Raw genomic sequence first — 23654 nt, forward strand, 5'->3', positions numbered from 1 at the left:
TGGAACACACGGGAGATTCAGGGCAGTGACACTATTCTGTATGACACTATAGTGGTGGACACATGACATTATGCATTTGTTAAAACCTGTAGAACTGTATAACAGAGAGTGAACCCTAATGTAAACTATGGATTTTACTTAGTAATTATCAATATTGGGTCATCAGTTACAATAAATGTACCACACACTAAAAGATGTTAATAATAGATGGGGGAAATGGGTATATGGGAACTCTATACTTTCTGCTGACTATTTCCATAAACCTAAAACTCTTCTAAAAAATAAGCCTCCTAAGTTTTAAAAAATGGAAAAAGTGACTTTCCAAGAACTCACTGCTAAAATCTAGCTTTACTATTTTTCCTTCCTAAATTAGAATTTTGAGTCTGTCAGATGCTTTACTTTTGTCCTTAGGTACCTTCAGACAATTACAAAACAAAATTTCTATGCCAAATAAACCATAAAAAAAGCAAGTAAAGATATTCTTGATCTACCCAGACTAGAAGGAAGTAAGCCACCTTATTAATTGAATAGGGATTACAAATAATTTATACTTTCATCTTTGTTTTTGTGTATTTCCCAGATGTTATCTGTGAAATAACTATCTGTTAGCACTAAGACAGTTTTTTGTAACCTATTGCAGCTTAATTGCCATTTAAAAAAAAATGTTTTTTAAGATTTTTTTTTTCATTTGACAGGGAGACACAGCAAGAGAGGGCACACAAGCAGTGGGAGTGAGAGAGGGAGAAACAGGCTCCTTGCAGAGCAGGAAGCCTGACGTAGGGCTCTATCCCAGGACCCTGGGATCATGACCTGAGCCAAAGGCAGAGGCTTTAACCCTCTGAGCCACCCAGGCGCCCCGATGTTATCTCATGATTTTGCCAAATTTCTTATATTTTGTTGGTTTAAATTGCTCTAAAATATGTGCTTGAAATCCCATTTTTATTCGTGAAATTTGTGCCATTTGCAGTATGTGTTTGAGGGAAATGAATTATTATTAAAAAGAGAATTATTTTAACATGGCTTTAGTGATTCCTCTGTACAATAATTGGTGATGAAGTTTGGCTCATTGTTTTCAGCTAGTTTAAATTGGTCTTGAGAGAAACAGAAACTTGTTGCTTAATTACAGACTCCAGATAACTTTATGGAATGCCTCCGAGCTGTTATGAAGTACTAGTTTAAGAAGGATAATTCCACTTAATTGTATACGTTAAGCCCCAAAGGAAAGCAATTTTAAATTCGACTTTTACTAGATTATACCATCTCTTCATCTCTCTCTCTCTTTTTTTTTTTTTTTTAAGATTTATTTATTTGACAGAGAGCCACATAGCAAGAGAGGGAACACAAGAGGGGGAGTGGGAGAGGATGAAGCAGGCCTCCCACTGAGCAGAGAGCCTGATGTGGGGCTGGATCCCAGAACCAATCCCAGAACCAATCCCAGGACCCTGGGATCATGACCCGAGCTGAAGGCAGACGCTTAATGACTGAGCCACCCAGGTGCCCCATATTATGCCATCTTTATGGAGCCACTCTGTTGTTGAGTGGTAGCCACACTATGGTGTTTATTCAGTGGAGGGCTTAGCTAAATGAGTAAGGATAGTTGTTCCTTAGTGGCCATTTCAACCTCATTTCTTCCAACCAAAATCTAATAGTTAGGCTGATTTATTAGCGAGTGCAGTGAACTTTAGCCCTGTTCTATGGGCAAGAACAGATAGAAAAGAAATGCCATTGTATTTTCAAATCTTACAGAAATCGGGTAATTAAAATAACTGTATCTGGTAGATTTTCTGATATGTGTGAAGTGCTTAGCTTTCTATTTTTTCATTGCTGTCTGCTGTCTAGGCAGATTCACTTGCGTTTAGTAAGATAGAAATGCATTTTCCACGCAGTAGTTTCTGTTTTTTTTTTTTTTTAACATTCATTCACCATTGATTAACACCATTGTACCTTTATATTCAGTCTCACTGGGAATTCGGTTTGTGTTACTATCCTATGATTTCACTCATATGTGGAAATTAGGAAACAAAACAGAAGATCGTAGGAGAAGGGAGGGAAAAATAAAATAAAACAAAATCAGAAAGGGAGACAAACCACAAGAGTCTCTTAACTCTAGGAAACGAAAAGGGTTGCTGGAGGGGCAGTGGGTAGGGGGAAGAGAGAACTGGGGGATGGGCATTTAGAGGGCACTGGACGTAGTGAGCACTGGGTGTTATGTGCAACTGCTGAATCACTAAACTCTGCCTCTGAAACTAATAATACACGGTATGTTTAAATCAAATTAAATTTTAAAAAGAACAAGAATCTAGGGGCACCTGGGTGGCTCAGTGGGTTAAAGCCTCTGCTTTTGGCTCAGGTCGTGATCCCAGGGTCCTGGGATCGAGCCCCACATCAGGCGTTCTGCTCAGCGGGGAGCCTGCTTCCCCCTCTCTCTCTGCCTGCCTCTCTGCCTACTTGTGATCTCTCTCTGTCAAATAAATAAATTAAATCTTAAAAAAAAAAACTTTAAATTTTACATTTTACATTCCTGCTAATAATGTGCGAGTCATCTAGTTTCTTCATATCCTCACCTGCGTTTGATGTTGCCACTTACAATTATTTGAGTCATTCTGATAGCTGTATAGACATCTCTCATTGGACTTCAGTTTCTGTCTCCCTAATGGCTAATGAACTTGAACATCTTTCCATGTGCTTATTTGTGGTCTGTCCTCTGGTGAAATGTCTCTTCATGTCTTTTGCCTGTTTTCTAATGGGATTGATTTTTTTTTTTTACTGTGGAGTTTTGAGAATTCTTTATATTTTCTAAATATTAATCTTCCATCAGATGTGTGGTTTGCACTTATTTTTTTCTCAGCCTGTAATTTGTCTTTTCATCTTCTTAACAGGGTCTTTTCCAAAGCAGAAACTTTTAATTGTGTTGAAGTCCAAAGACTTTCTCTTTTTTTTTTTTTTTTTTTGTCCCATTAATGTTTCATGATTTTATTTTACATTTAAATCTATGATCCTTTTGGAGTTAATGTTTGTATAAGATGTGATACTTCAGTTAAGGTTCATTTTTTTTGCCTATGGTTGTCTAATGGCCCTGACCTGATTTGTTGAATGGCTCTCTCTCTGACATTGAATTGCTTTTGCATTTCGGTCAAAAATCAGTTTGAGGGACGCCTGGGTGACTCTGGGTTAAAGCCTCTGCCTTCAGCTCAGATCATGATCCCAGGGTCCTGGGATCGAGTTCCACATCGGCCTCTCTGCTCAGCAGGGAACCTGCTTCCTCCTCTTTCTCTGCCTGCCTCTCTGCCTACTTGTGATCTCTGTCTGTCAAATAAATAAAATCTTTTTTTTTTTTTTTAATCAGTTTGAATTGTTTACTGGATACAGTTTTCTGTTAGGGCGATACAAATGTTTTAGACCTAGATAGAGGTGGTGGTTGCCCAACAATGTGAATGTACTCTAAATGCCCATTTTATTTTATTTTATTTTATTTTTTTAAAGATTTTATTTATTTATCAGAGAGAGAGAGGGAGAGAGAGCGAGCACAGGCAGACAGAATGGCAGGCAGAGGCAGAGGGAGAAGCAGGCTCCCCGCCGAGCAAGGAGCCTGATGTGGGACTCGATCCCAGGACTCTGGGATCATGACCTGAGCTGAAGGCAGCTGCTTAACCAACTGAGCCACCCAGGTGTCCCTAAATGCCCATTTTATAATGGTTGGATTTTGTTACATGATTTCACTTAACTTTTAAAAAATCAGCTTAGATATTCACCTCAAGAGTTTATTATGAGATACACATGAGAAAAATTCAATTGGACATATCTGTGTGGGACAATTTCTGGACACTTTTCTATTCTGTTGATCTCTGTGTCTGTCCCTCTGTCCTTTTTTTTTTTTCCCTCCCCACACAGTCTTGATTACTGTAGCTATGTAATCAGTATTGGAATTGAGTAAACTGATTCCTCTCATTTATTCTTTTTTCAAACTTTGTTTTAGCTGTTCTAATTCTTTTGGCTTTCTTATAAATTTTACACTGATCTTGTCTATATCTAGCAAGTGCATTAAATTTATAAGTCAGTTTGGGGAGAATTGACATCTTAACTATGTTGAGTTTTCCAATCCATGAATGTGGCGTGTGTTTCCATGTATTTAGGTCTTCTTTGATTTCTTCATCAGTGTTGTGTAGTGTCCTGTACGAGTTCTAGACAGGTTTTGTTAGAATTACACCTGTGCTTTTCTTTTTTGAACAGTTATAAATGGCATTGTCTTTTTAAGCTTGGTGTTCACATGTTTTTTGCTAGTACACAGAAATACAAATGATTTTTGCATGTTTATATTATATAATGCAACCTTGCTGAACTCACTCACTCTAGGAGTTTTTATGTAGATTATTTGGAATTTTCTATGTAGACAGTCTTGTCATCTGCAAATACAGTTTATTTCTTCCTTTCCAATCTGCATGGCTTCTCTTTCCATTCCTTGCTTTATTGCATGGCTAGAACTTTCCAGCTCTGTGTTGAATAAGAGTGGTGAGAATGGGGTTCCTTGCCCTGTGCCAGGTCTTACAGAGAAGTGTTCAGTCGTTCACTGTTAAGTACAATGCCTATCAAGCTGAGGAAGTATCCCTCTGTTCTTACTTTTCTGAGACTTTTTCTCATGAATGGCTGTTACGTTTTGTCAAATGCTTTTTAGCCTGTTCATATATGGTGGGTTACATTGATTGATTTTTGAATAATTTTTTTAAAGTTTTTATTTAAATTCCAGTTAGTTAATATACTATGTAGTATTAGTTTCAGATGTACAATATAGTGACTGAATACTTCATACAACACCTCGTGCTCATCACACAAGTGCTGTCCTTAATCCCCATCACCTATTTCACCCATCCCCCCACCCACCTCCCTTCTGGTAACCATCAGTTTGTTCTCTGTAGTTAAGAATCTCTTCCTTCGTTTGCCCCTCTCTCACTCATTTTTCTCCTTACTTCTTTTATTTCTTAAATTACACATTTAAGTGAAATTATACAATTTTTGTCTTTCTCTGACTGATTTATTTCACTTAACATGGTATTCTCCATCTAGCTCCATCCATGTCATTGCAAACAGCAAGATTGCATTCTTCTTTATGGCTGAGTTATTACATACATAAATATATATACACACACACCCAAGACTGGATACCCTTCTCATCATTTACAGATAAACTGAGACTGAGAAAAGTAACTTGATCATCAGTCACACAGTTAATAGCAGAAGTGGGATTCAAATTCAGACAGTCCGACTTCAGAAATTTGCCTCTTGTTACCTCAATAAATAATAGCTCTCTTCCCCTGTTTCTCCACAATCAGTTTAAGTTTCCCCTGCTACTACTAGATAATGAGTTACCTCTACTTTAATAAAAATCTACACTCTAAAGGTTCATTCCATCTCTCTATTCTTCCCCTGTCCTCTCATCTAGCAACCTCTGAGTCACTGGAGGATCTCCCCATTCTAAATTGTATCATTCTAGGAAATAATTTAAATAACTACAGAGGAGGGCACACTATCCATATTCTGGACTCAACAGTTCTTTGACCCTTCAGTCCAAAGAATGAACATATGAATGCTCTTATAATTTCTTTGGTCTTTCTCAGATTTGGTAACTTCTCTCCTTGTTCACAGTAATCATTCAATTTTTGTCTTTTTTTTTTTTTTTAAAGATTTTATTTATTTGTTTAACAGAGAGATCAGGCAAAGAGAGAGAGGGAAGCAGGCTTTCTTCTCAGCAGGGATGCTGAGGCAGATGCGGGGCTCCATCCCAGGACCCTGAGATCATGACCTGAGCCAAAAGCAGTGGCTTAATCCATTGAGCCACCCAGGCACCCCATCTTTTTTTTTTTTTTTTTTAAGGATTTTTTTCATTTATTTGAGAGAGGGAGGGAGGGAGAGAGCACACAAATGGAGGAAGGAGCCAGAGAGAGAGGGAGAAAATATGTGTATATATATGGCAGTGTATGTATTACATTCCAGATATAAGAGAGATCATATGGTATTTATCTTTGTCTGTCTTGATTTATTTCACTTAGCATAATGCTGTCATGGTCCATCCATGTTGTTGCAAAGGGCAGTATTTCATTCTTTTTTTACCACTGAATAATATTTCATTATATATATCACAATTTCTTTATCCAGTCACCTGTTGATGAACTTAGGTTGTTTCCATATCTTGGCTTTTGTAAAGAATGCTGCAGTGAACATGGGGAATATATGGGAATGCATATATATTTTTGAGGTAGGATTTTTGCTTTCTATTTTTTGCTTTTTTTTTCACTTCCCAGAAGTGGAATTGCTGGATCATGTGTTCTATTTTTAGTTTTTTGAGGAAATTCTATACAGTTTTCCATAGTGACTCCACCAGTTTATATTCCACCAGCAGTGCAGAGGTTTCCCTTTTTCCACTTCCTTCCAACATTTGTTATTTCTAATCATTTTGATAATGGCCATTTTAACAGGTATGAGGTGATATCTTACAATACTTTGATTTGCATTTCCCTGATGCTTTATGAGGTAGAGCCTCTTTTCATCTATCTTTTGGCGAGTGGTATGTCTTTTTTGGAAAAATATTCAGGTCTTATGCCATTTTTTATTCAGATTGGGTTTTTGTTTTGTTTTGTTTTGCTACTGAGTGGTAGGAGTTCTTATGTACGTTAGGTATTAGCCTCTTATCAGATATATGATTTATCAGATATATGATTTGCATATATTTTCTCCCATATATTTATCAGATACATGATACATGATTTGCATTTATTTTCTCCCATTCAGTAAGTTGCCTTTTCATTTTGTTGTTTCCTTTGCTCTGCAGAAATTTTTTCGTTTGGAAAAAAAAAAGAATTTTTTAGTTTGATGTAGTTCCACTTGTTAATTTTTGCTTTTGTTGTTTTTGGTGTCATATAAAAAAAATCATCACCAAGATCTATCAAGGAGCTTATTGCCTACATTTTCCTTTAAAAGTTTTATGGTTTCGGGTCTTATGTTCAAGTCTCCAATCCATTTTGAGTTAATTTTGTGTATGGTGTAAGATAGAGTTCCAGTTTCATTTGCATGTGGCTGTCCAGTTTCCCCAACACCATTTATTAAAGAAACTGTCCTTTCCCCATTGTATATTCTTGGGTCTTTTGTCATAAATTAACTGACTGTATATGTTTGGGTTTATTTCTGGGCTTTCTATTCTGTTCTATTGATCCATATCTGTTTTTATGCTAGTACCATACTATTTCAATTACTATAGCTTTGTAATATGTAGTTTGAAATCAGTGAGCATGATTCCTCCAGCTTAGTTTTTCTTTCTCTAGATTTTTGTGGCTATTCAGGGTCTTTTATGATTCATTACAAATCTTAGAATTGTTTGTTTCATTTCTGTAAAAAATGCTGTTGGAATTGTGAAAGAAATTGCATTGAATTTATCTATTGCTCTTGGTGGTATGGACATTTAAACAATATTCTTCCAGTCGATGAGCATGGAATGTCTTTCCATTTATTTATGTCTTCTTCAGTGTCTTTTTAATTAATGTCATTTCCAGTATGTAGCTCTTTCACCTCCTTGGCTAAATGCATTCCTAAGTATTTGGTTCTTTTTGATGCAGTTGTAAATGGGATTTTCTTACTTTCTCTTTCTGATAGTTCATTATTAGTGTATAGAAACAATAAATTTTTGAGTCATGGGTTTGTGTTCTGCAACTTTACTGAATTCATTATTCTAACAGTTTTTTGATTGAGTCTTTAGGGTTTTCTAAATATATAAATACATGGCTATATAGAATATGTCACCTGCACATAGTGACAGTTGCCTTGTTCATTCCAGTTTGGAGGCTTTTCATTTCTTTTTCTTGCCTGATTGCTCTGGTTAGGATTTCTAAAACTGAATAAACTTGAATAAAAGTGGCAAGGAGCGCCTGGGTGGCTCAGTCATTAAGCATCTGCCTTTAGCTCAGGTCATGATCCCAGGGTCCTGGGAAGCCTGCTTTTCCCTCTCCTACTCCCCCTGCTTGTGTTCCCTCTCTCACTGCATCTCTGTCAAATAAATAAATAAATAAAATCTTTAAAAAGAGTAGGCATCCTTGTTTCTGATCTTAGCTTTCAGCTTTTCATCATAGATGATGTTGTGTGCTTCTCATGGATGGCCCTTATGTTGAGGGTATGTTTCCTCTGTACCTGCTTTTTTGAGAGTTTTTATCATAAATGGATGTTGAATTTTGTCAGATGCTTTTTCTGCATCTGTTAAGATGATCATGATTTTTATCTTTCATTTTGTTGGTGTGATGTATCCCAGTGACTGATTATAGATGTTGCACCATCTTTGCATCTCTGGAATAAATCCCACTTAATCACGGTGTATGATCCTTTTTTACTGTATTAAATTTGGTTTGCTGACATTTTGTTGAGGATTTTTACGTCTGTGTTTATCAGGAATATTGGCCTATTCAGTAGTCCCCTCTTATCTGTGGTTTTGCTTTTCATGGTTTCAGTTACCTGTGGTCATCTGTGGTCCAGAGGCAGGTGACCTTACTCCTGACAGTGTGTCAGAAGGTCAGTAGTAGCCTAATGCTACTGTTCATTCCCCTCACTTCATCTCATCATATAGGCATTTATCACCTCATATTATCACAAAAAGAAGTGTGAGTACAGTACAGTAAGGAATTTTGAGAATGAAAGATCACATTCACATCACTTTTACTACAGTATGTTGTTAACAATTACTCTATTTTACTCTTAGTTCTTGTTGTAATCTCTTACTGTTCATAATTTATAAATTAAACTTTATCATAGGTATATATGTATAGGAAAAAACATAGTCTACATAGGATTCAGTACTGTCCACGGTTTCAGGCATTCTCTGGGGTCTTGAAATGTATCCCTCATGGATAAGGGGAGACTAGTAGGGAATCTGCTTCTCTCTCTCCCTCTGCCCCTCCCTTGCTTTTGCACACTCTCTCTGACTGTCTCTGTCTCAAATAAATAAATAAAATCTTTTTAAAAAACCAAGCAAATTGGTTTGGGGCTGCCTGGATGGCTCAATTGGTTAAGCGGGGTCATGATCCCAGGATCCTGAGATTGAGTCCCATGTCAAGCTCCCTGCTCAGTGGAGAGTCTTCTTCAACCTCTCCCTCTACCTGCCACTCCCCCTGCTGTGTGCGCACTCTCTCTCTCTCCCCATCTCAAATAAATAAATAAAATAAAATAAACTGGTTTGCTGAGATTGGCAATGTAATTATTTACTTTCATATTGTACTTCCTGCATCCTAAAATGACTTACTTTTTTTGCCCTTCGATACACTAAAAGGCTTTAATGAGGACAGTCAACCAAACCATTGTTTTGAACAAGGAGATATTAACCCAATTCTAGTTAACCACTCCCTTTTTTGTGAGTTTATGACCACCTTACCAAGACACCTGTAGGCATATGTAGTGTCTGTCTCCATAGTAAGGTCTGCAGAAGTTAGTACCTTGTCTTTGTAGCCCCTGTCTGATGCAGCTTTCTTCCAGGGCACTTCTATACACATTTGTTAACAAAACAAATGCATACTTATCAATAGAATTCATCAGAACAGTGGGTTTATTTGGAAATTTATATCAACTTTATGCTTAGTTTTGGAATTAGTCCATAGTTACTGAGAAATTACTGTAATAATAGCAAAAAATACTTAGTGTTTACCATGTACCAGGTTCTCTTCTAATCACTATACATAAACTTCTCTAATTCTCTTAATAGGTAGAGGGGTTTTATTTCTTGTTTTTTGTTTTTGTTTTTGCTCTTTTGCGTGTTTATCATTCCCATCTTACAGGTGAGAAAATTTAGCCATAGAGTAATTTATCTAATGTCAGATAGCTATTAAGTGGTAGAAACAGCATTCAGAAGCCACATAGTCTGGCCCTTAATTCCTCCACTATCTTTGTAATTTTTGAAATTATTATTTTTTTTTTAAGAGTGGGGAGAGGAGTGGGGAGGGGCAGGGGAAGAAGGAGAGAAAGAATCTTAAGGAGGCTCCGTGTCCCACACAGAGCCCAAGTTGGGCCCTGGCTCACGACCCTGAGATCATGACCTGAGCCAAAACCAAGAGTCAGACACTTAACTGACTGAGCCTCCCAGGTGCCCCATGTTATTTTTGAAATTCTTAACAAAAATATTATTTTTGAAAGTTCATCTTTGTCCCCTAATTCCTGCAGTAACTTAGATTTCCTGGTCCACTACTTTATTATGATACCTCCAGTTACTAGTTGATACAGTGAACTTAAAAATTCTTTTGGAGGGGCACCTAGGTGGCTCAGTGGGTTAAGCCTCTGCCTTCAGCTCAGGTCATGATCTCAGGGTCCTGGGATCAAGTCCCGCATCGGGCTCTCTGCTCAGCAGGGAGCCTGCTTCCCCCTTTCTCTTTCTGCCTGCCTATCTGCCTACTTGTGATCTCTCTCTGTCAAATAAATAAAATCTTCTAAAAAAATTCTTTTAGAAAGAAGTAGGTAGGAAGAAATATGCACGTAATAAGTTGAGAACCTGCCATGTGTCTTGCACTCTGCCAGATGGACACAGATGTCTAGGAGTTAGTTCTCCTGCTGTCCCCTGTAGGGCAGCACCTTTACCAATTTTGATGTCTATGAATTCCTCCCTGAAATACTAGACTTCTCTCTTTTCCTTGTGTAATGCATAAAGACAAATGTTTGACAGATCAAAGGTGCATTTAGTGTCTTTATTCACATTCTTGAATTGTACAATTGGTAGGCTAAAATCTGGTTTCATTTCCAAAACAAGAAAAATGTTTTCCGAAAATGGAAGGAACTTTAAGGTGGAAATAATTACTACTTATAGGCGTCAGAACTGTATTTCCTTATCCTGTCTCAACAAGTTGGTTGTAATTCTTAAGTTTTGAAGAGATGGTGGTGACAAGTTTGAGCTATCTAGATTAAAGAAGTTTCGTTTCTTTATGCTGTCATTAAAACTGTTCTGTCTTTAATCATCGAGTATATCTGTGGAAGAAATAGATTTAAGCTAACAAATACAAGTAAGATGAAAATTATATATGTGGATCAGTTACATTTATTTTAGAGCCCAAAATATTCTCTAGATGCTTTCAAAAGTCTTGGGTATTCTGTTTATATAAGTGGCTGAGAAGTTAATCACTAAAATGTAGAAAAAATATAAGTTTTAAATGTACCTTAATAATTTCAGAATTTTAATTTCCATTTTATTTGCAGCTCAGATCGTCTGATAGAAGAGACAATAAGGTAGGAAAACATTTTTGTTTTACTTTAGTGTGTTTTTTGTTTGCTTGCAACATAAATGAACAGATTAGGTTAATCCTATAACTAGCGTTAAAGTTAATTTATCATTCTTAAAGATAGGAATTACACTAGATTGTGATGTATTTTTACTGCATCCTTCTCTTATCAAGAGACATTTGAAGCCCAAAATATTCATTTTTAGAATTAGGCTGATTTACTTAGGTTAATTCTTCTGATTAATTCATACTCAGTACTTTCAGCTTCAGTTTTTTCATTCTCACTTTTTAATGGAAAACCATTTTAGACATGTGATTTGGTAAATATCTTATTTATACCATTTATGTCGATTTGGTTTCTATCACAGCAGCTGCAGAAAATCTTCTGCAGTCATATTTAGTATTATCTGTCATAATACTGAAGTAGTTTATTACTTAAGGTAAGGGACATTTATTAGTTGGTTTGAACTGCTTAATTCTGTAGGATTGGTGAATTACTAGATACTGTCTTAGGACGGTAAAAAAGTAAATGAACTAGATATGATCTCTGCAGTTGAGAATTCAGCAATGTCTGAAGCATTTTTCAGGAAAGATACAATGATCTACATGGAAACATCAGCAAACATGTGTACCCTTACTTGAGGCTGTGGTATTGTGCTCAATTGCTTTACCTGCTTTATTTTATTTAATTTCTTCAATAACCCATGAAATAAACACTGTGTTCAAAACAAAAAAGAAATTAAGGTAAGTAATTTGCCTGTGGTCACATGATTGATACATTGTGTTGAGAATTCAGATCCTCAAATCTGAATCTCTTTAATTCTAGAACCAGAGCTCTATCTAAATGACTACCCTGTTTACCATCTTGTAGAAAGAGTACAAACTTTGGAGTGTGCTTTGGTCTGTGCTACTTATCAGATCTCTGTTCTTGGATAAGTTACTCAGGGCCTTCATTTTGTTAGTGTTTAAATACAGGGATTGATGATAATACCTACCCTAAAAGATTATTGTGAAGATTAAATATAATGTGAGGTAAAATGCCTAATACAATGCCTGGCTGATAGTGGGTAATCTGTAAGTAGTAGCCGTATTATTAATGCAGACTTTTTTTAAACCTTTTATTTTGATATTTCAGATTTCAGAATAATTCCAGTAGTACAAAGAATTCCCATTTACCTTTTACTTAGATTCCCCACCTTAACATTTTGCCACATTGGCTTTTTCATTTTTTTCCCTAAACTATTTAAAAATAAATTGCAGACTTGATGCCTCTCTGCCACTTAATATTTCATCATTCATATTTTAAATATGTATTTATATTGATAGGGACTCATAGATTCTTATTTTATTCAGTAGGTTATAATGTTTCTATCATTATTTAATAAAGTATAATCTCTTAAAACAATATGCAGTTATCATATCTGGAGATTTGGTTTAAATTACATGCACTGGGTTGTCCATCTGAACAGTTTTTGCACCGTTGCCTAATTGTCAACTGAAATATTTTCCTTGTGACTCCTTCCCTTTCATCAGCACATAAAGTGAAATCACATTTGCCAAGAATTTTTCACTTAAAGTTTCCCTATTATCCTTTTCCTTTTTTTCTTCCTTTTATTTCTTGCTCTTTCTTTCTGATCTTCTTTAGGCCAGGCTTCCTTAATTAAGCTTTTCAACTCAAAGCTGACCTATTTAAGGACTAGTAATTATGAGTATAAAAATTTGGGATACTTCCTACCATAGGAACATTTGAGAACCATAGAATCCCTGCTACTACTATTTTGCCAGTTAAGAAACTAAAAAAAAAAGTAATTAGCAGTTTTTTTAAATTTTATTATTTTCCTTTATTTAGATCTGGTAGGTACCATAGGTAAAATTTTATTGACTCTTAAGGTAGTTATGATTACTTTTTTTTTTTTTTAAGATTTTATTTATTTATTTGACAGAGAGATCACAAATAGGCAGAGTGGCAGGCAGAGGGGGAGGAAGAAGCAGGCTCCCTGCTGAGCAGAGGGGGTGAGGGGGTGGGTCGATCCCAAGACCCTGGGATCATGACCTGAGCCAAAGGCAGAGGCTTAACCCACTGAGCCACACAGGCGCCCCAGTTATGATTACTTATAAACAATCTAAAATTTAAGTGTCAGATAATAATTATTTTTGCATATTCTATATATAACAATTTATTTTTTTCTTTTGGAGATTTTAAGAATTTTTAAGAATATGTGCACAACTGGGGGCACCTGGGTGGCTCAGTGGGTTAAAGCCTCTGCCTTTGCCTCAGGTCGTCATGATCCCAGGGTCCTGGGATCAGAGCCCCACATCAGCTCTCTGCTCAGCAGGGAGCCTGCTTCCTCCTCTCTGCCTGCCTCTCTGCCTACTTGTGATCTCTGTCTGTCAAATAAATAAATAAAATCTTAAAAAAAAAAGAATATGTGCACAACTGAATTAATATTTTTAGTATTTATTCTTAAGCTTTAAGTGTATAACTAGTCTTGTCTTTTGTTGAGAAAATAAGTGTATGAGCTTAGTTTACAGAGCAGGTAAGGAAGTTCCAGTAAGCACATCAATGATTTATCATTTTAAAAGCATTATATATTATTTGGAGTTTATGTTTTGCTTCCGAGTATTTGACCCTTGAAATAACAACCTAGATTTCACTCAGCTTGACTCCAAATGATGTAATGAGATGGGAAAATATGTCTAGATATACTCTGTGTGGTACTGGCAATCATGCATATTCAACAAGATAATAACATAATGATATCCATTCTCTAAGGAATACAAAGTGCTTTGTGGAAATTATTTTTTAATCTTCTTTATCTCTTCTGAGTCAAAGTGCGTGAGAGACAGTGGTAGTCCCAGGATAAAAAACAGAGGCATATATGATTCGAAGCTTGCCTTCAGAGGCTCAGCCTCACTTTAAATCAAATTGTGTTACTTTATACAAAACCGTAATACCCGTTTTAAAGGATATTATAAATTTATGTTAAAACAACCACATTTTAAAAGTATCGTATTCTGGGGGGCGCCTGAGTGGCTCAGTGGGTTAAGCCCCTGCCTTCGGCTCAGGTCATGATCTCAGGGTCCTGGGATCGAGTCCCGCATCAGGCTCTCTGCTCAGCAGGGAGCCTGCTTCCCTCTCTCTCTCTCTGCCTGCCTCTCCGACTACATGTGATTTCTCTCTGTCAAATAAATAAATAAAATCTTTAAAAAAAAAAAAAAAAAGTATCGTATTCTGTCACAGACATAATTATGAATAAGAATAATGATGCAGGGCACCTGGGTGGCTCAGTGGGTTAAGCCGCTGCCTTCGGCTCAGGTCATGATCTCAGGGTCCTGGGGTCGAGTCCCGCATCGGGCTCTCTGCTCAGCAGGGAGCCTGCTTCCCCTCTCTCTCTCTGTCTGCCTCTCCGTCTACTTGTGATTTCTCTCTATCAAATAAATAAAATCTTTAAAAAAAAAAAAAAAAAGAATAATGATGCAAAGGGTGTTGTTAGTTTGGACTCTTCTTGTGTTCTTTTTGGTTTTGGGATCTAAAATTCAGTGTAAAATTAACATTGCCAGCTTCCTTCCGTTTTATTCTCGTCTGGTTGTTCTTCAGGCCTGCTTCACTGCACTGGTCCTGGGGTGCAGTTACCCTCAAATAACCTTCAAATAACCTCCTTTATTGGATCACTTATTTCTTGAATTTAGGGTCTTCCATTTTCTTAGTTTATTCCCTCATTATGCTGAACCATGTTCTTTAGTAGTTTCCTGAGAAAGAACAGGAGGTACAATTTTAAACTTTTCACATCTATTCTTAATTTATTGTTTAGCTAAGTTAGAGAGTTCTAGGTTAGAAGTAACTCTGAAATTTTTGAAGATGCTATTTTCAGTACTTTATAAAAAAGATTTTATTTATTTAGGGGTTCCTGGGTGGCTCAGTGGGTTAAAGCCTCTGCCTTCGGCTCAGGTCATGAACCCAGAGTCCTGCGATCGAGCCCCACATCAGGCTCTCTGCTCAGCACGGAGCCTGCTTCCCTTCCTCTCTCTCTGCCTGCCTCTCTGCCTACTTGTGATCTCTGTCTGTCAAATAAATAAATAAATTTTTTTTAAAAAATTTTATTTATTTATATGACAGCACAGCTTGCGGGGGGGGGGGCGGAGGTGCAGCAGGCAGAGGGAGAGGGAGAAGCAGGCTCCCCACTGAGCAAGAAGCCCAGCCTGGGGCTCAGTCCCAGGACTCTGGGATCATGACCTGAGCCAAAGGCAGAGGCTTAACTAACTGAGCCACCCAGGCACCCCTTTGGTATTATTAAGTCCAGTGCCAACTAAGATATCTGGTCCTTAGTATGTGATGAGCTTTTGTCTTCTGGAAGCTTTTAGGACCATCATTACTTTCCCCCATGTTTTGGGTGTTTTTTAACCTCCCCATAGTGAGCTGATCATGCATCTTTTCCAGTTCATTGCACTGGGTATTGAGTGGGCTCCTACCGTCTGGAGATTCATCTTCAGTTCTGGGAAATTTTCTTTTCTTTTCTTTCTTTTTTTTTTTTTTTTTTAAGATTTTATTTATTTATTTGACAGAGAGAGATCACAAGTAGGCAGAGAGGCAGGCAGAGAGAGAGGAGGAAGCAGGCTCCCCACTGAGCAGAGAGCCCAATGCGGGACTCCATTCCAGGACCCTGAGACCATGACCTGAGCCGATGGCAGTGGCTTAATCCACTGAGCCACCCAGGCGCCCTGGGAAATTTTCTTAAACTATCATTTTCCCACCTCCTTGTTCACTGTTTTGTTTTCTGGTTTTTGTTTTTAATTTTAAAAGGCAATAAATATGTTGGGTCTCTGTTGTTCCTGTCTTACCTTTTCTCCATTTTCCATTTATCTGTTTTTCTACTTTCTGAGGGGTTTACTCAGTTTGTCCTTTTGACACTTCTATTACATTTTCATTTCTATCCTTTCTTAAAATTTACACCAGCCCTTTTCTAAAGGATAGGTACATACACACACATATATATACATGTATTTATATGTTTCATGGATATGATGCCTTCTTTTCTCTCTCCCTGAAGACATTAAATATAATTTGATTTTAGAGTTTCTTGAGCTTCTGTTATTGCCTCTGTTTCCTCAGATTCACTTTTCTGTTTGCTTATTGGTTTGTTTGGATTTCTGTCTTTCATTAGAGGCTCTTCTCAAATTTGTAGTGATTCTTGGTTCTTAGTTCATATTTAATTTTTTTAAAGATTTTATTTATTTGTTTGACAAAGAGAGGGTACAAGCAGGGGGAGCAGGAGGGAGAAGGAGAAACAGGCTCCCGCTGAGCAGAGAGCTTGATGACGACGTGGGGCTCGGTCCCAGGACTCTGGGATCATGACCTGAGCTGAAGGCAGGCACTCAATGAACTAGCCATTTAGGCGCCCCTCTTTGTTCATATTTAAAGGGGAGGCTCCAAAATCCAGTACTTGGAAGCTCGTTCTGTGTCCATAACTTGTGGGACACTTACCGAGTGGTAGGCATCGCAGTGGATGATCAGAAGGGATCCTGGCCATTTTGTAGGGAGCTTCAAGGTGTCAGTATCTCTCAGGTGTCTTCTAGGTTAGATCTTCCCCTGAACTGGGGGGCCGTCACCTGACTTCATAGGTCAGGGAAGGAAGCATAGGGGTCTGACAGTTCCTTGTACAGATTTCTAAGAACTCCCATCTTTAGTCCTGTTCCACAGTTTTGCCTTCAAAGATACCTGATCCCCTCAATTCTTGATCTTTTCTAGGATCTGGGAAAAACTTTTCTCAATCATGGTTTGAGTCGTAGTGGTACTGAGGCAAGTATCTGCAGCAGATCGGTGCTGATAATGTAATTCACATTTCTTAGTTATTCAGGTAGAATTCGCGCAATTTTCTTTTCAGTTTTCATTATTCAAGATGTATATTTTAGAAAAGTACAGTGTTCTTATTTTAACAATTCAAAAGTAAAATGTATAAAGAAAAAGTTTACTCCCTGGTTAGTGTCCCTCCGTTTCTATCCCCTGAGTAACTTGTAGTAACTGACATTTGTTAATATCTACTACGCTGTCACTGCCATACAGACATATACAAAGGTATTTATTGCTTGAAATGAAAGAGAATTCATACTTTACACATTCTGTGACTTGCTTTAATCATTCAATATATCATAAACATTCTTCCAGGTTAATAGAAATAATGCCATCTTACTCTTTTTAATAACCAAATGTTATTTCATAGTAAGGTTATATCAGAATCTGTTAAACCATTCCAAAGTTGTTTCCATGGGGGAGGTGTTTTTCTGTGTTTGTCTTCTACTATGTCAAACAGTGCTCATATATCCTTTTATCCTCACACACTTTTGTTTCTTCTTCACCTCCTTCTCAAATCTTGAAATTTCAGTTTGATTCATCGTTTGTTTAGAGTATTCCCCCTAGCATTTTCCTCTAGTAGGATACCTGGTGTTGCCTGTTCGAAAGTATCTTCGGTCAACTCCCAGGTAGGTTAGGCTGTTAGAGACCCCTCAGCAGAGGCCTATCAGGCGGTAGTGGATGGCCCAGCACTTTTTCCTTCTTGGGTTGGGCATCGCAGCAGCTGGTGGACTGTCAGCTCTCAGCCGATAGGTTCCTCTAGTTGTACGTAGCCACCGCTCACCAGCTGCAGGTATGGGGGCAGCTCAGCCCATCAGTGCAGCTCCCCGCATGCGGCTGCATCTCTTCGCTCTCTGGGCTCCTCACAATGCAGTGAAACATAGGTCTTTGCCCCAGGCTTGAAGAAAAATCTAGTCTTCCATGCCATCAGTTCCTTGGTTCTTCCCTTGTTTGAGAGAGTATAGCCTGCCTGGCTTTCTTCCCTGGGAATTTCTAAAGAACTTGGTGGACCAGGTCTCAGGTGGACCAGGCCCTCACCTTCACATCTGCCTTGTTCTGGTATTCTTCCATGGAGGAAATCAGACCAGAGATGAGGTCAGGAGTTATGTGCTCTGATTATCATCTTCCCAGAATCTCTTCATCTCTGTTATCTTTTTTTTTTTAATGTTTCAAATATTTTCAGCATTATTCGAGGACATTCTGTTTCCTGCTGTTTCTTTCTTTCCTGCTGTAGCATTCCCCTGATGTGTTAATATCAAAATGGATACTGACTCTGCCCTCTAGGTTTCTCGTGTCCTGGAAGATAAGGGTATTGAAAGTGAGTCCTGGCACTGATAGCAAAAAAAATATTAGCTGAGATCTTTTAAACAGTACATCAAAGTAGTCGCATGGAAAAGACTATACTTTGTATAGTCTCGTTAAGAGAAGGGACTTTTCCCCATCTCTCTCAGTTGTTTAGTGAATGTGTAACGTTTGTCACCTGGCATGGAAACCCAGGAAAATGTTCAATGTGTCTCCTAAAATCTGCATAATTAGGGCGCCTGGATGGCTCAGTTGGTTAAGCATCTGCCTTCCACTCAGGTCATGATCACAGGGTCCTGGGACTGAGCCCTGCATCAGGCTCCCTGCTCCACTGGGAGCCTGCTTCTCCCTCTCCCTCTGTCTGCCTCTCCCCCTGCTTGTGCTCTCTCTCTCTGTCAAATACATAAATAGAATCCTTTTTTAAAAAAATTTTTTTAAAAGAGGGGTGCCTGCGTGGCTCAATCCTTCCTTGGGCATCTGCTTTCAGCTTAGGTCTTGATTCCAGGGTCCTGGGATCAAGCTCCACATGGAGTTCCTTGCTCGGTGGGAAGCCTGCTTCTGCCTCTCCCTTTCCCATTCCCCCTGCTTGTATTCCCTCTCTCGCTGTCTCTCTTTAAATAAATAAATAAATAAATAAATAAATAAATAAATAAATAATAAAATCTGCCTAATTGGTTCTTAAGTAGAATTCTGGAACATAATCTTTTCATAAATTAAGGACTGGTTATATACGAATATTTTGTGATGTGTTACACTTTTGGTTCTACTTTTATGATTATAATTTCCTACTTCCCTCTCAACAGTTTTTTCCTGATTAAGGATATTTTAATACCTGGCCCTTTTCAAAACTATTTTTTTTTAATATTTTATTTATTTCGGGTGGGGGGAAGAGAATACAGGGGGAGAGGAAGAAGCTGGACTCAATCTCAGGATGCTGGGATCATGACCTGAGCCAAAGGCAGATGGTTAACCGATATAGCCACCCAGGAGCCCCTTTCAAAACCATTTTAAGAAGCTTTTATAATAGTGATTTAGTCTGTTATTTCATTGGTTACTTTGGGAGAAATCACAGGGAATGGCCTTCTGCTTTGTCCTTCAGAGGATATTAGTGGGGATGGAATGGTCATTTGAGAAAAGGAGAGTGTAAAGGTGACTTGGGAAATGATTTTTTTCTGCCCGTGCTTTTAAACACGATGTTGCTTATCTTAGTTTTCTGTTCACTTTTTAAGGGTCTGATGGATCTGTGCAGGATAATTTTAAATGCCAGTGTAATTATCTTCTCTTTTCCTCCTTCAGCATTGCTATGGCAACAAAAGAAAATATGACTTCCCAAAGAGGAATGTTGAAGTCGATTCAGAGCAAAATGAATACTTTGGCCAGTATCCTTTTTGAAAGTTTGAAATCTCTAGTTCTTGGCAGGGGGGAGGTGTCTATGCTTTTTTTTTTTTTTTTTTTTTGGTCATGTTGCCATCATCAGTAGCAGTTGAGGCCATTATTACATAATATGAATATGCCTTGCATTCCTACTTTATAGAAATTATACCACTTAGCGCCATTTGTAAAAGATTGTACACTAGAAGTCTGATATTAATAGATTTAGAAAAAAATTATCAATTTGAATTTTCAAATTATTCACAATATTATTTTACATTTTAAAAGCTCTTGAATCCATGTTAGAATGCCACAACATATATTATTCTTACCTCAACATTGTAAATGACATGCTTTTTCTTCTGTTTCCAGTTTGGAGAATTAAGTCAGTGGCAGATGCTTAGAAGGAGAAGGAAGGAGACAGCCAGCCATAACATGTTGTAGATGAGTGTAACTGCCAGTATTTTCATGTGACTCTTCATGCACAAGCTGAGTGCTCAGATAGTTTTTGTGACCTCTACTTTTAATTCTTGAGTTTTCCTGACTTGAATTAGATTACTAATACTTCCATGAAAGCCAGTGGAGAAACTTGTAAGCCTGTTACTCTGAAACATTTTGTTTACTCTCTGAGAAGTCAAGCCTTTTGGAGAAGAAAAGTTTTCTTTCCCAATTACAAATGCTCTGTATGAGACTCATACCTTGTAAAAGTTACTGCCTATTATTTCATGCTTCCTGTTGTATATTTTAAAAGTTGTTTCTGCATTTTTTTTTCATTATTTCAAAAAGCACATTAATGCTTAACAGTATATAAAGCTCTATTCTGGGTAGGAAGGGAAATTCAAGATTACTAGAAGACACGGTCCTAAACATAGAATACGTAGAATGTGTAAGTACGGGAACATGGTCCCTGCGGAGTAGTTTAATTACAGGAAAATGCAGTACAGACTCAGCTCGCTAGAGTTGTAGGTGCTTTTTGTTAGTGGTTTTTCTGACTTTGCTGGGATCCCTCTGTTTAAGAGGGCGTACCTGCAGGTGTGTTGTTGGAAATGCCAAGCAATATAGGAAGGACAGGAATTTGCTGTGGTCTGCAGCATACAAGCTAGAGTATGAAGACAGTTTGAAATACTAAGTAAAATGTAGTTGTGACTATTTTTAAACTTCTAAAATTGGAAATTTGCCATCTTTTTTAAATGTTTCCCACGTAGGACAGCTAGAGCAGTGTAACCCACTTTCCTACCATATCCTACCTACTGCTGCAAAGTATATTTAAAATTTTCAATAATTCACCAGCGACTGATTTATTCAGGCCCTAGATTTGGTTCCCACCAATTGACCGATTCTAAGGGGGTTTTCACCCCGTGAGGAGAGGATCAGTTACTTCTTCAAAACTCTTCTGGCAAAACGTACTACTCTCGTGAGAGAAGGGGTTTAAAGAGAGATGGTGGGGGGGGGGAGAGGGGAAGAGGGAGGAGGGGAGTAGGGGTGGGGGTGGGGAATAGGGCTGCAATAGCAGCAGTAGTTGCCGGTACCGGTACCGTGCCTCCCTGCCCTGCACACCGGCTCCCACCCTGACCTGAAGCCTGGTAGTAATCCCTCAGTTTGTTTGGGACCTTGAGCCTGGTAGTAATCCCTCAGTTTGTTTGGGACATGTGTTTTTTAAGGGCTCCCTCAGTGTGATTTTCTTGCCCTGTATTTCTTCTCATTATTTATTGTTTCTGGACCACATTGATCTCTATTTCTGTGACTCCTGTGACTTTTCACTAAAGAGGCTTCTTCAAATATGACCTTAATAAAGATTTCCCAAAGATCGTTTTCCTGCTGTGAACAGCCTGATCCAGCGGATCAATCTTAGGAAGCGGCGAGACTCCCTCATCCTGGGCGGGGTCATTGGCATCTGTACCATCCTGTTGCTGCTGTATGCTTTCCATTGATGGAACACCTTGGGGGACTCTTGGCGGCCTCCACTTTCACACCCTGATCTGGAATAAAGAAACGTAGGAAGGAGAAGTTGATTGTCCTGATGATTAGCCTGACCAGCAGGAGTAATTCAGGACTGACAGCGGTGGACTCTGTGTTGTGGTCAGGGTGAGCTGAAGCCACAGTTTCTCTGTGCTGTCTTTTCTAACACACATTTCCTTCTGTTATAAGTTAAAAAAAAAAAAAAAGTGTCAGTTGCTTTTGTCTTCCCAGGAGGTAAGTAAACCAATCAGAAACAGAGTTTCTGTGCTTCAGTAATAGTATGGAAGGCGGATGACAAGCCAGGTCTTACAGCTGGACTCCAGAAAACCAGGTTTCTCTGTATCCAAAGACTGCTTTCCTTTTAGCCCCCAGACTGGCTTGTGAATAAAAATAGTTCTTGTGCTTTTATTTTACACTCATGATGAGAAACCACAAGTCATTTCCTGATAAGCTGTACTATAAATTTCTACTCTGTGTCCCTGTTTTGGTATTCAAGGAAAATTACATTTTTCACAGATTCTTTGAGATGCCAACAGGTCAACTTCCACACAGTTGTGGTTGTCTGAAACAGAAGACAAACAGTGCAAAAAACCTTTTTTTTTTCCCTTTCTTTTTGTAAATTGTATGCACACTGGGGTTGACTATATTACTGGAAAAGCATCAAGAATAACAGGCTTTTTTGTCAGTCATTTTTTGATTTTTTTTTATTTCTTTCATTGGATTAATATTTGCTACTACAAGTCAATGAAATTCCAGTTCTACCGTGATAAAAGTAACTAATAGCCAGTGTCTGTCATTGCCCTCACCAGTTCCTCAGAGTGAGCGGACTGCTCAGTTTTCAACTGATTATTCAACAAGCCTCATGTAAAAAGACATTGACTGAGGGGTCACCATCCAAATGATTCCATTTGTAAATGCTCCATGGTCTAGGAGCAGAAGTTTGAGAACTGCTGCCTGATGTACTAGGAATTCTGGGTTTTATGAAAACCTGTTCATTCCAAATCTGTTCATCCAGAGAACGGTTTTACTGTTAAAGGTGTATGTAACAGAATCTGTCTCCGTCTGCACCTGTCTTCTACTACCATCCCTGGACAGTGACAAAATTTTTAAACTACCACCAGAATTCTTTTCAGGTTTAACCATTTCTCCATTTCTGCAAATGTATGACTTGTCTAACTGAACTACCACAGACAGCTTGAAGCTTCAGCATCTGCACTCCTCACCAAGAAAGTTGCTCCTCACCATTTGCAGTTGACTCTGGTATTGATAGTATTGGCTTCAGACTGTGCCACAGGGAATAAAAGGATATTAGTGTGTAGTTCTTAACTGCATCACAGTGCGTGGGTGAGGACATTCAGGTGAACTGAATCACAGGCTGATGTTATGCTAACCCCTGGTCTGGTACAGAAACAAAGGTTTTTCCTTCTGGTGTCAAAGTTTTATTATGTCCTGGGTATGAAAGGCATTTGATACTTTTTTTTTTTTTTTAAACTACGGGGTTTATTTTTCTAAATATGGGTTGATCGATCAGTTACTTGATTGGGGATGCCCTTAAAAGAAAGTCTGAGTTTTCCCAACATGAAACTTAAAGGATCAGAGAAGTTCATTTATTAAATTCTCTGTTGGGAGAACAAAACTTCTCTCCCCTGACACTTTATTATTATCTTTGATTTTTCAAAGGGCCTTGATTGGTGATTGTGCCTCAGCTAGAATTTATTGGGACTTTCATTGCTATATGGTTGGCATTTATAAAATCTGAAGTATCATAAATAAAGTTATTTATTTAATTATACTACCAGTCTTTTTTACTGGTCTTGTTATTTGGTACATTCATTAAAGCTGATTATATGAGGGTAAACCGAGGGCCTGAGCTAACCTAGCTTGCTGCACTAAGCAAACGTACTTTTGATGGGTGATGAGCCTCTCAGTTAGGGTTATTCTTA

General features: G+C 38.1%; 1 protein-coding gene across 3 annotated transcripts in view; it reads left to right on the forward strand.

Annotated features, from left to right (window-relative positions):
• The window catches only part of GOSR1 (golgi SNAP receptor complex member 1), a 54838-nt gene extending 31335 nt beyond the window's left edge, over positions 1-23503 (forward strand). For all 3 annotated transcript variants that reach the window (XM_059148138.1, XM_059148136.1, XM_059148137.1), the window contains exons 7-9: positions 11209-11238; positions 19678-19760; positions 21559-23503. In XM_059148138.1, coding sequence (XP_059004121.1) covers positions 11209-11238; positions 19678-19760; positions 21559-21683 — 238 coding nt within the window. In that variant the 3' untranslated portion in view covers positions 21684-23503. The remainder of the gene's footprint in view (positions 1-11208; positions 11239-19677; positions 19761-21558) is intronic.
• The last annotated feature ends 151 nt before the right edge of the window (positions 23504-23654 follow it).

This window comes from Mustela lutreola, chromosome 15 (genome assembly GCF_030435805.1).
Source record: "Mustela lutreola isolate mMusLut2 chromosome 15, mMusLut2.pri, whole genome shotgun sequence".
NCBI lineage: Eukaryota > Metazoa > Chordata > Mammalia > Carnivora > Mustelidae > Mustela > Mustela lutreola.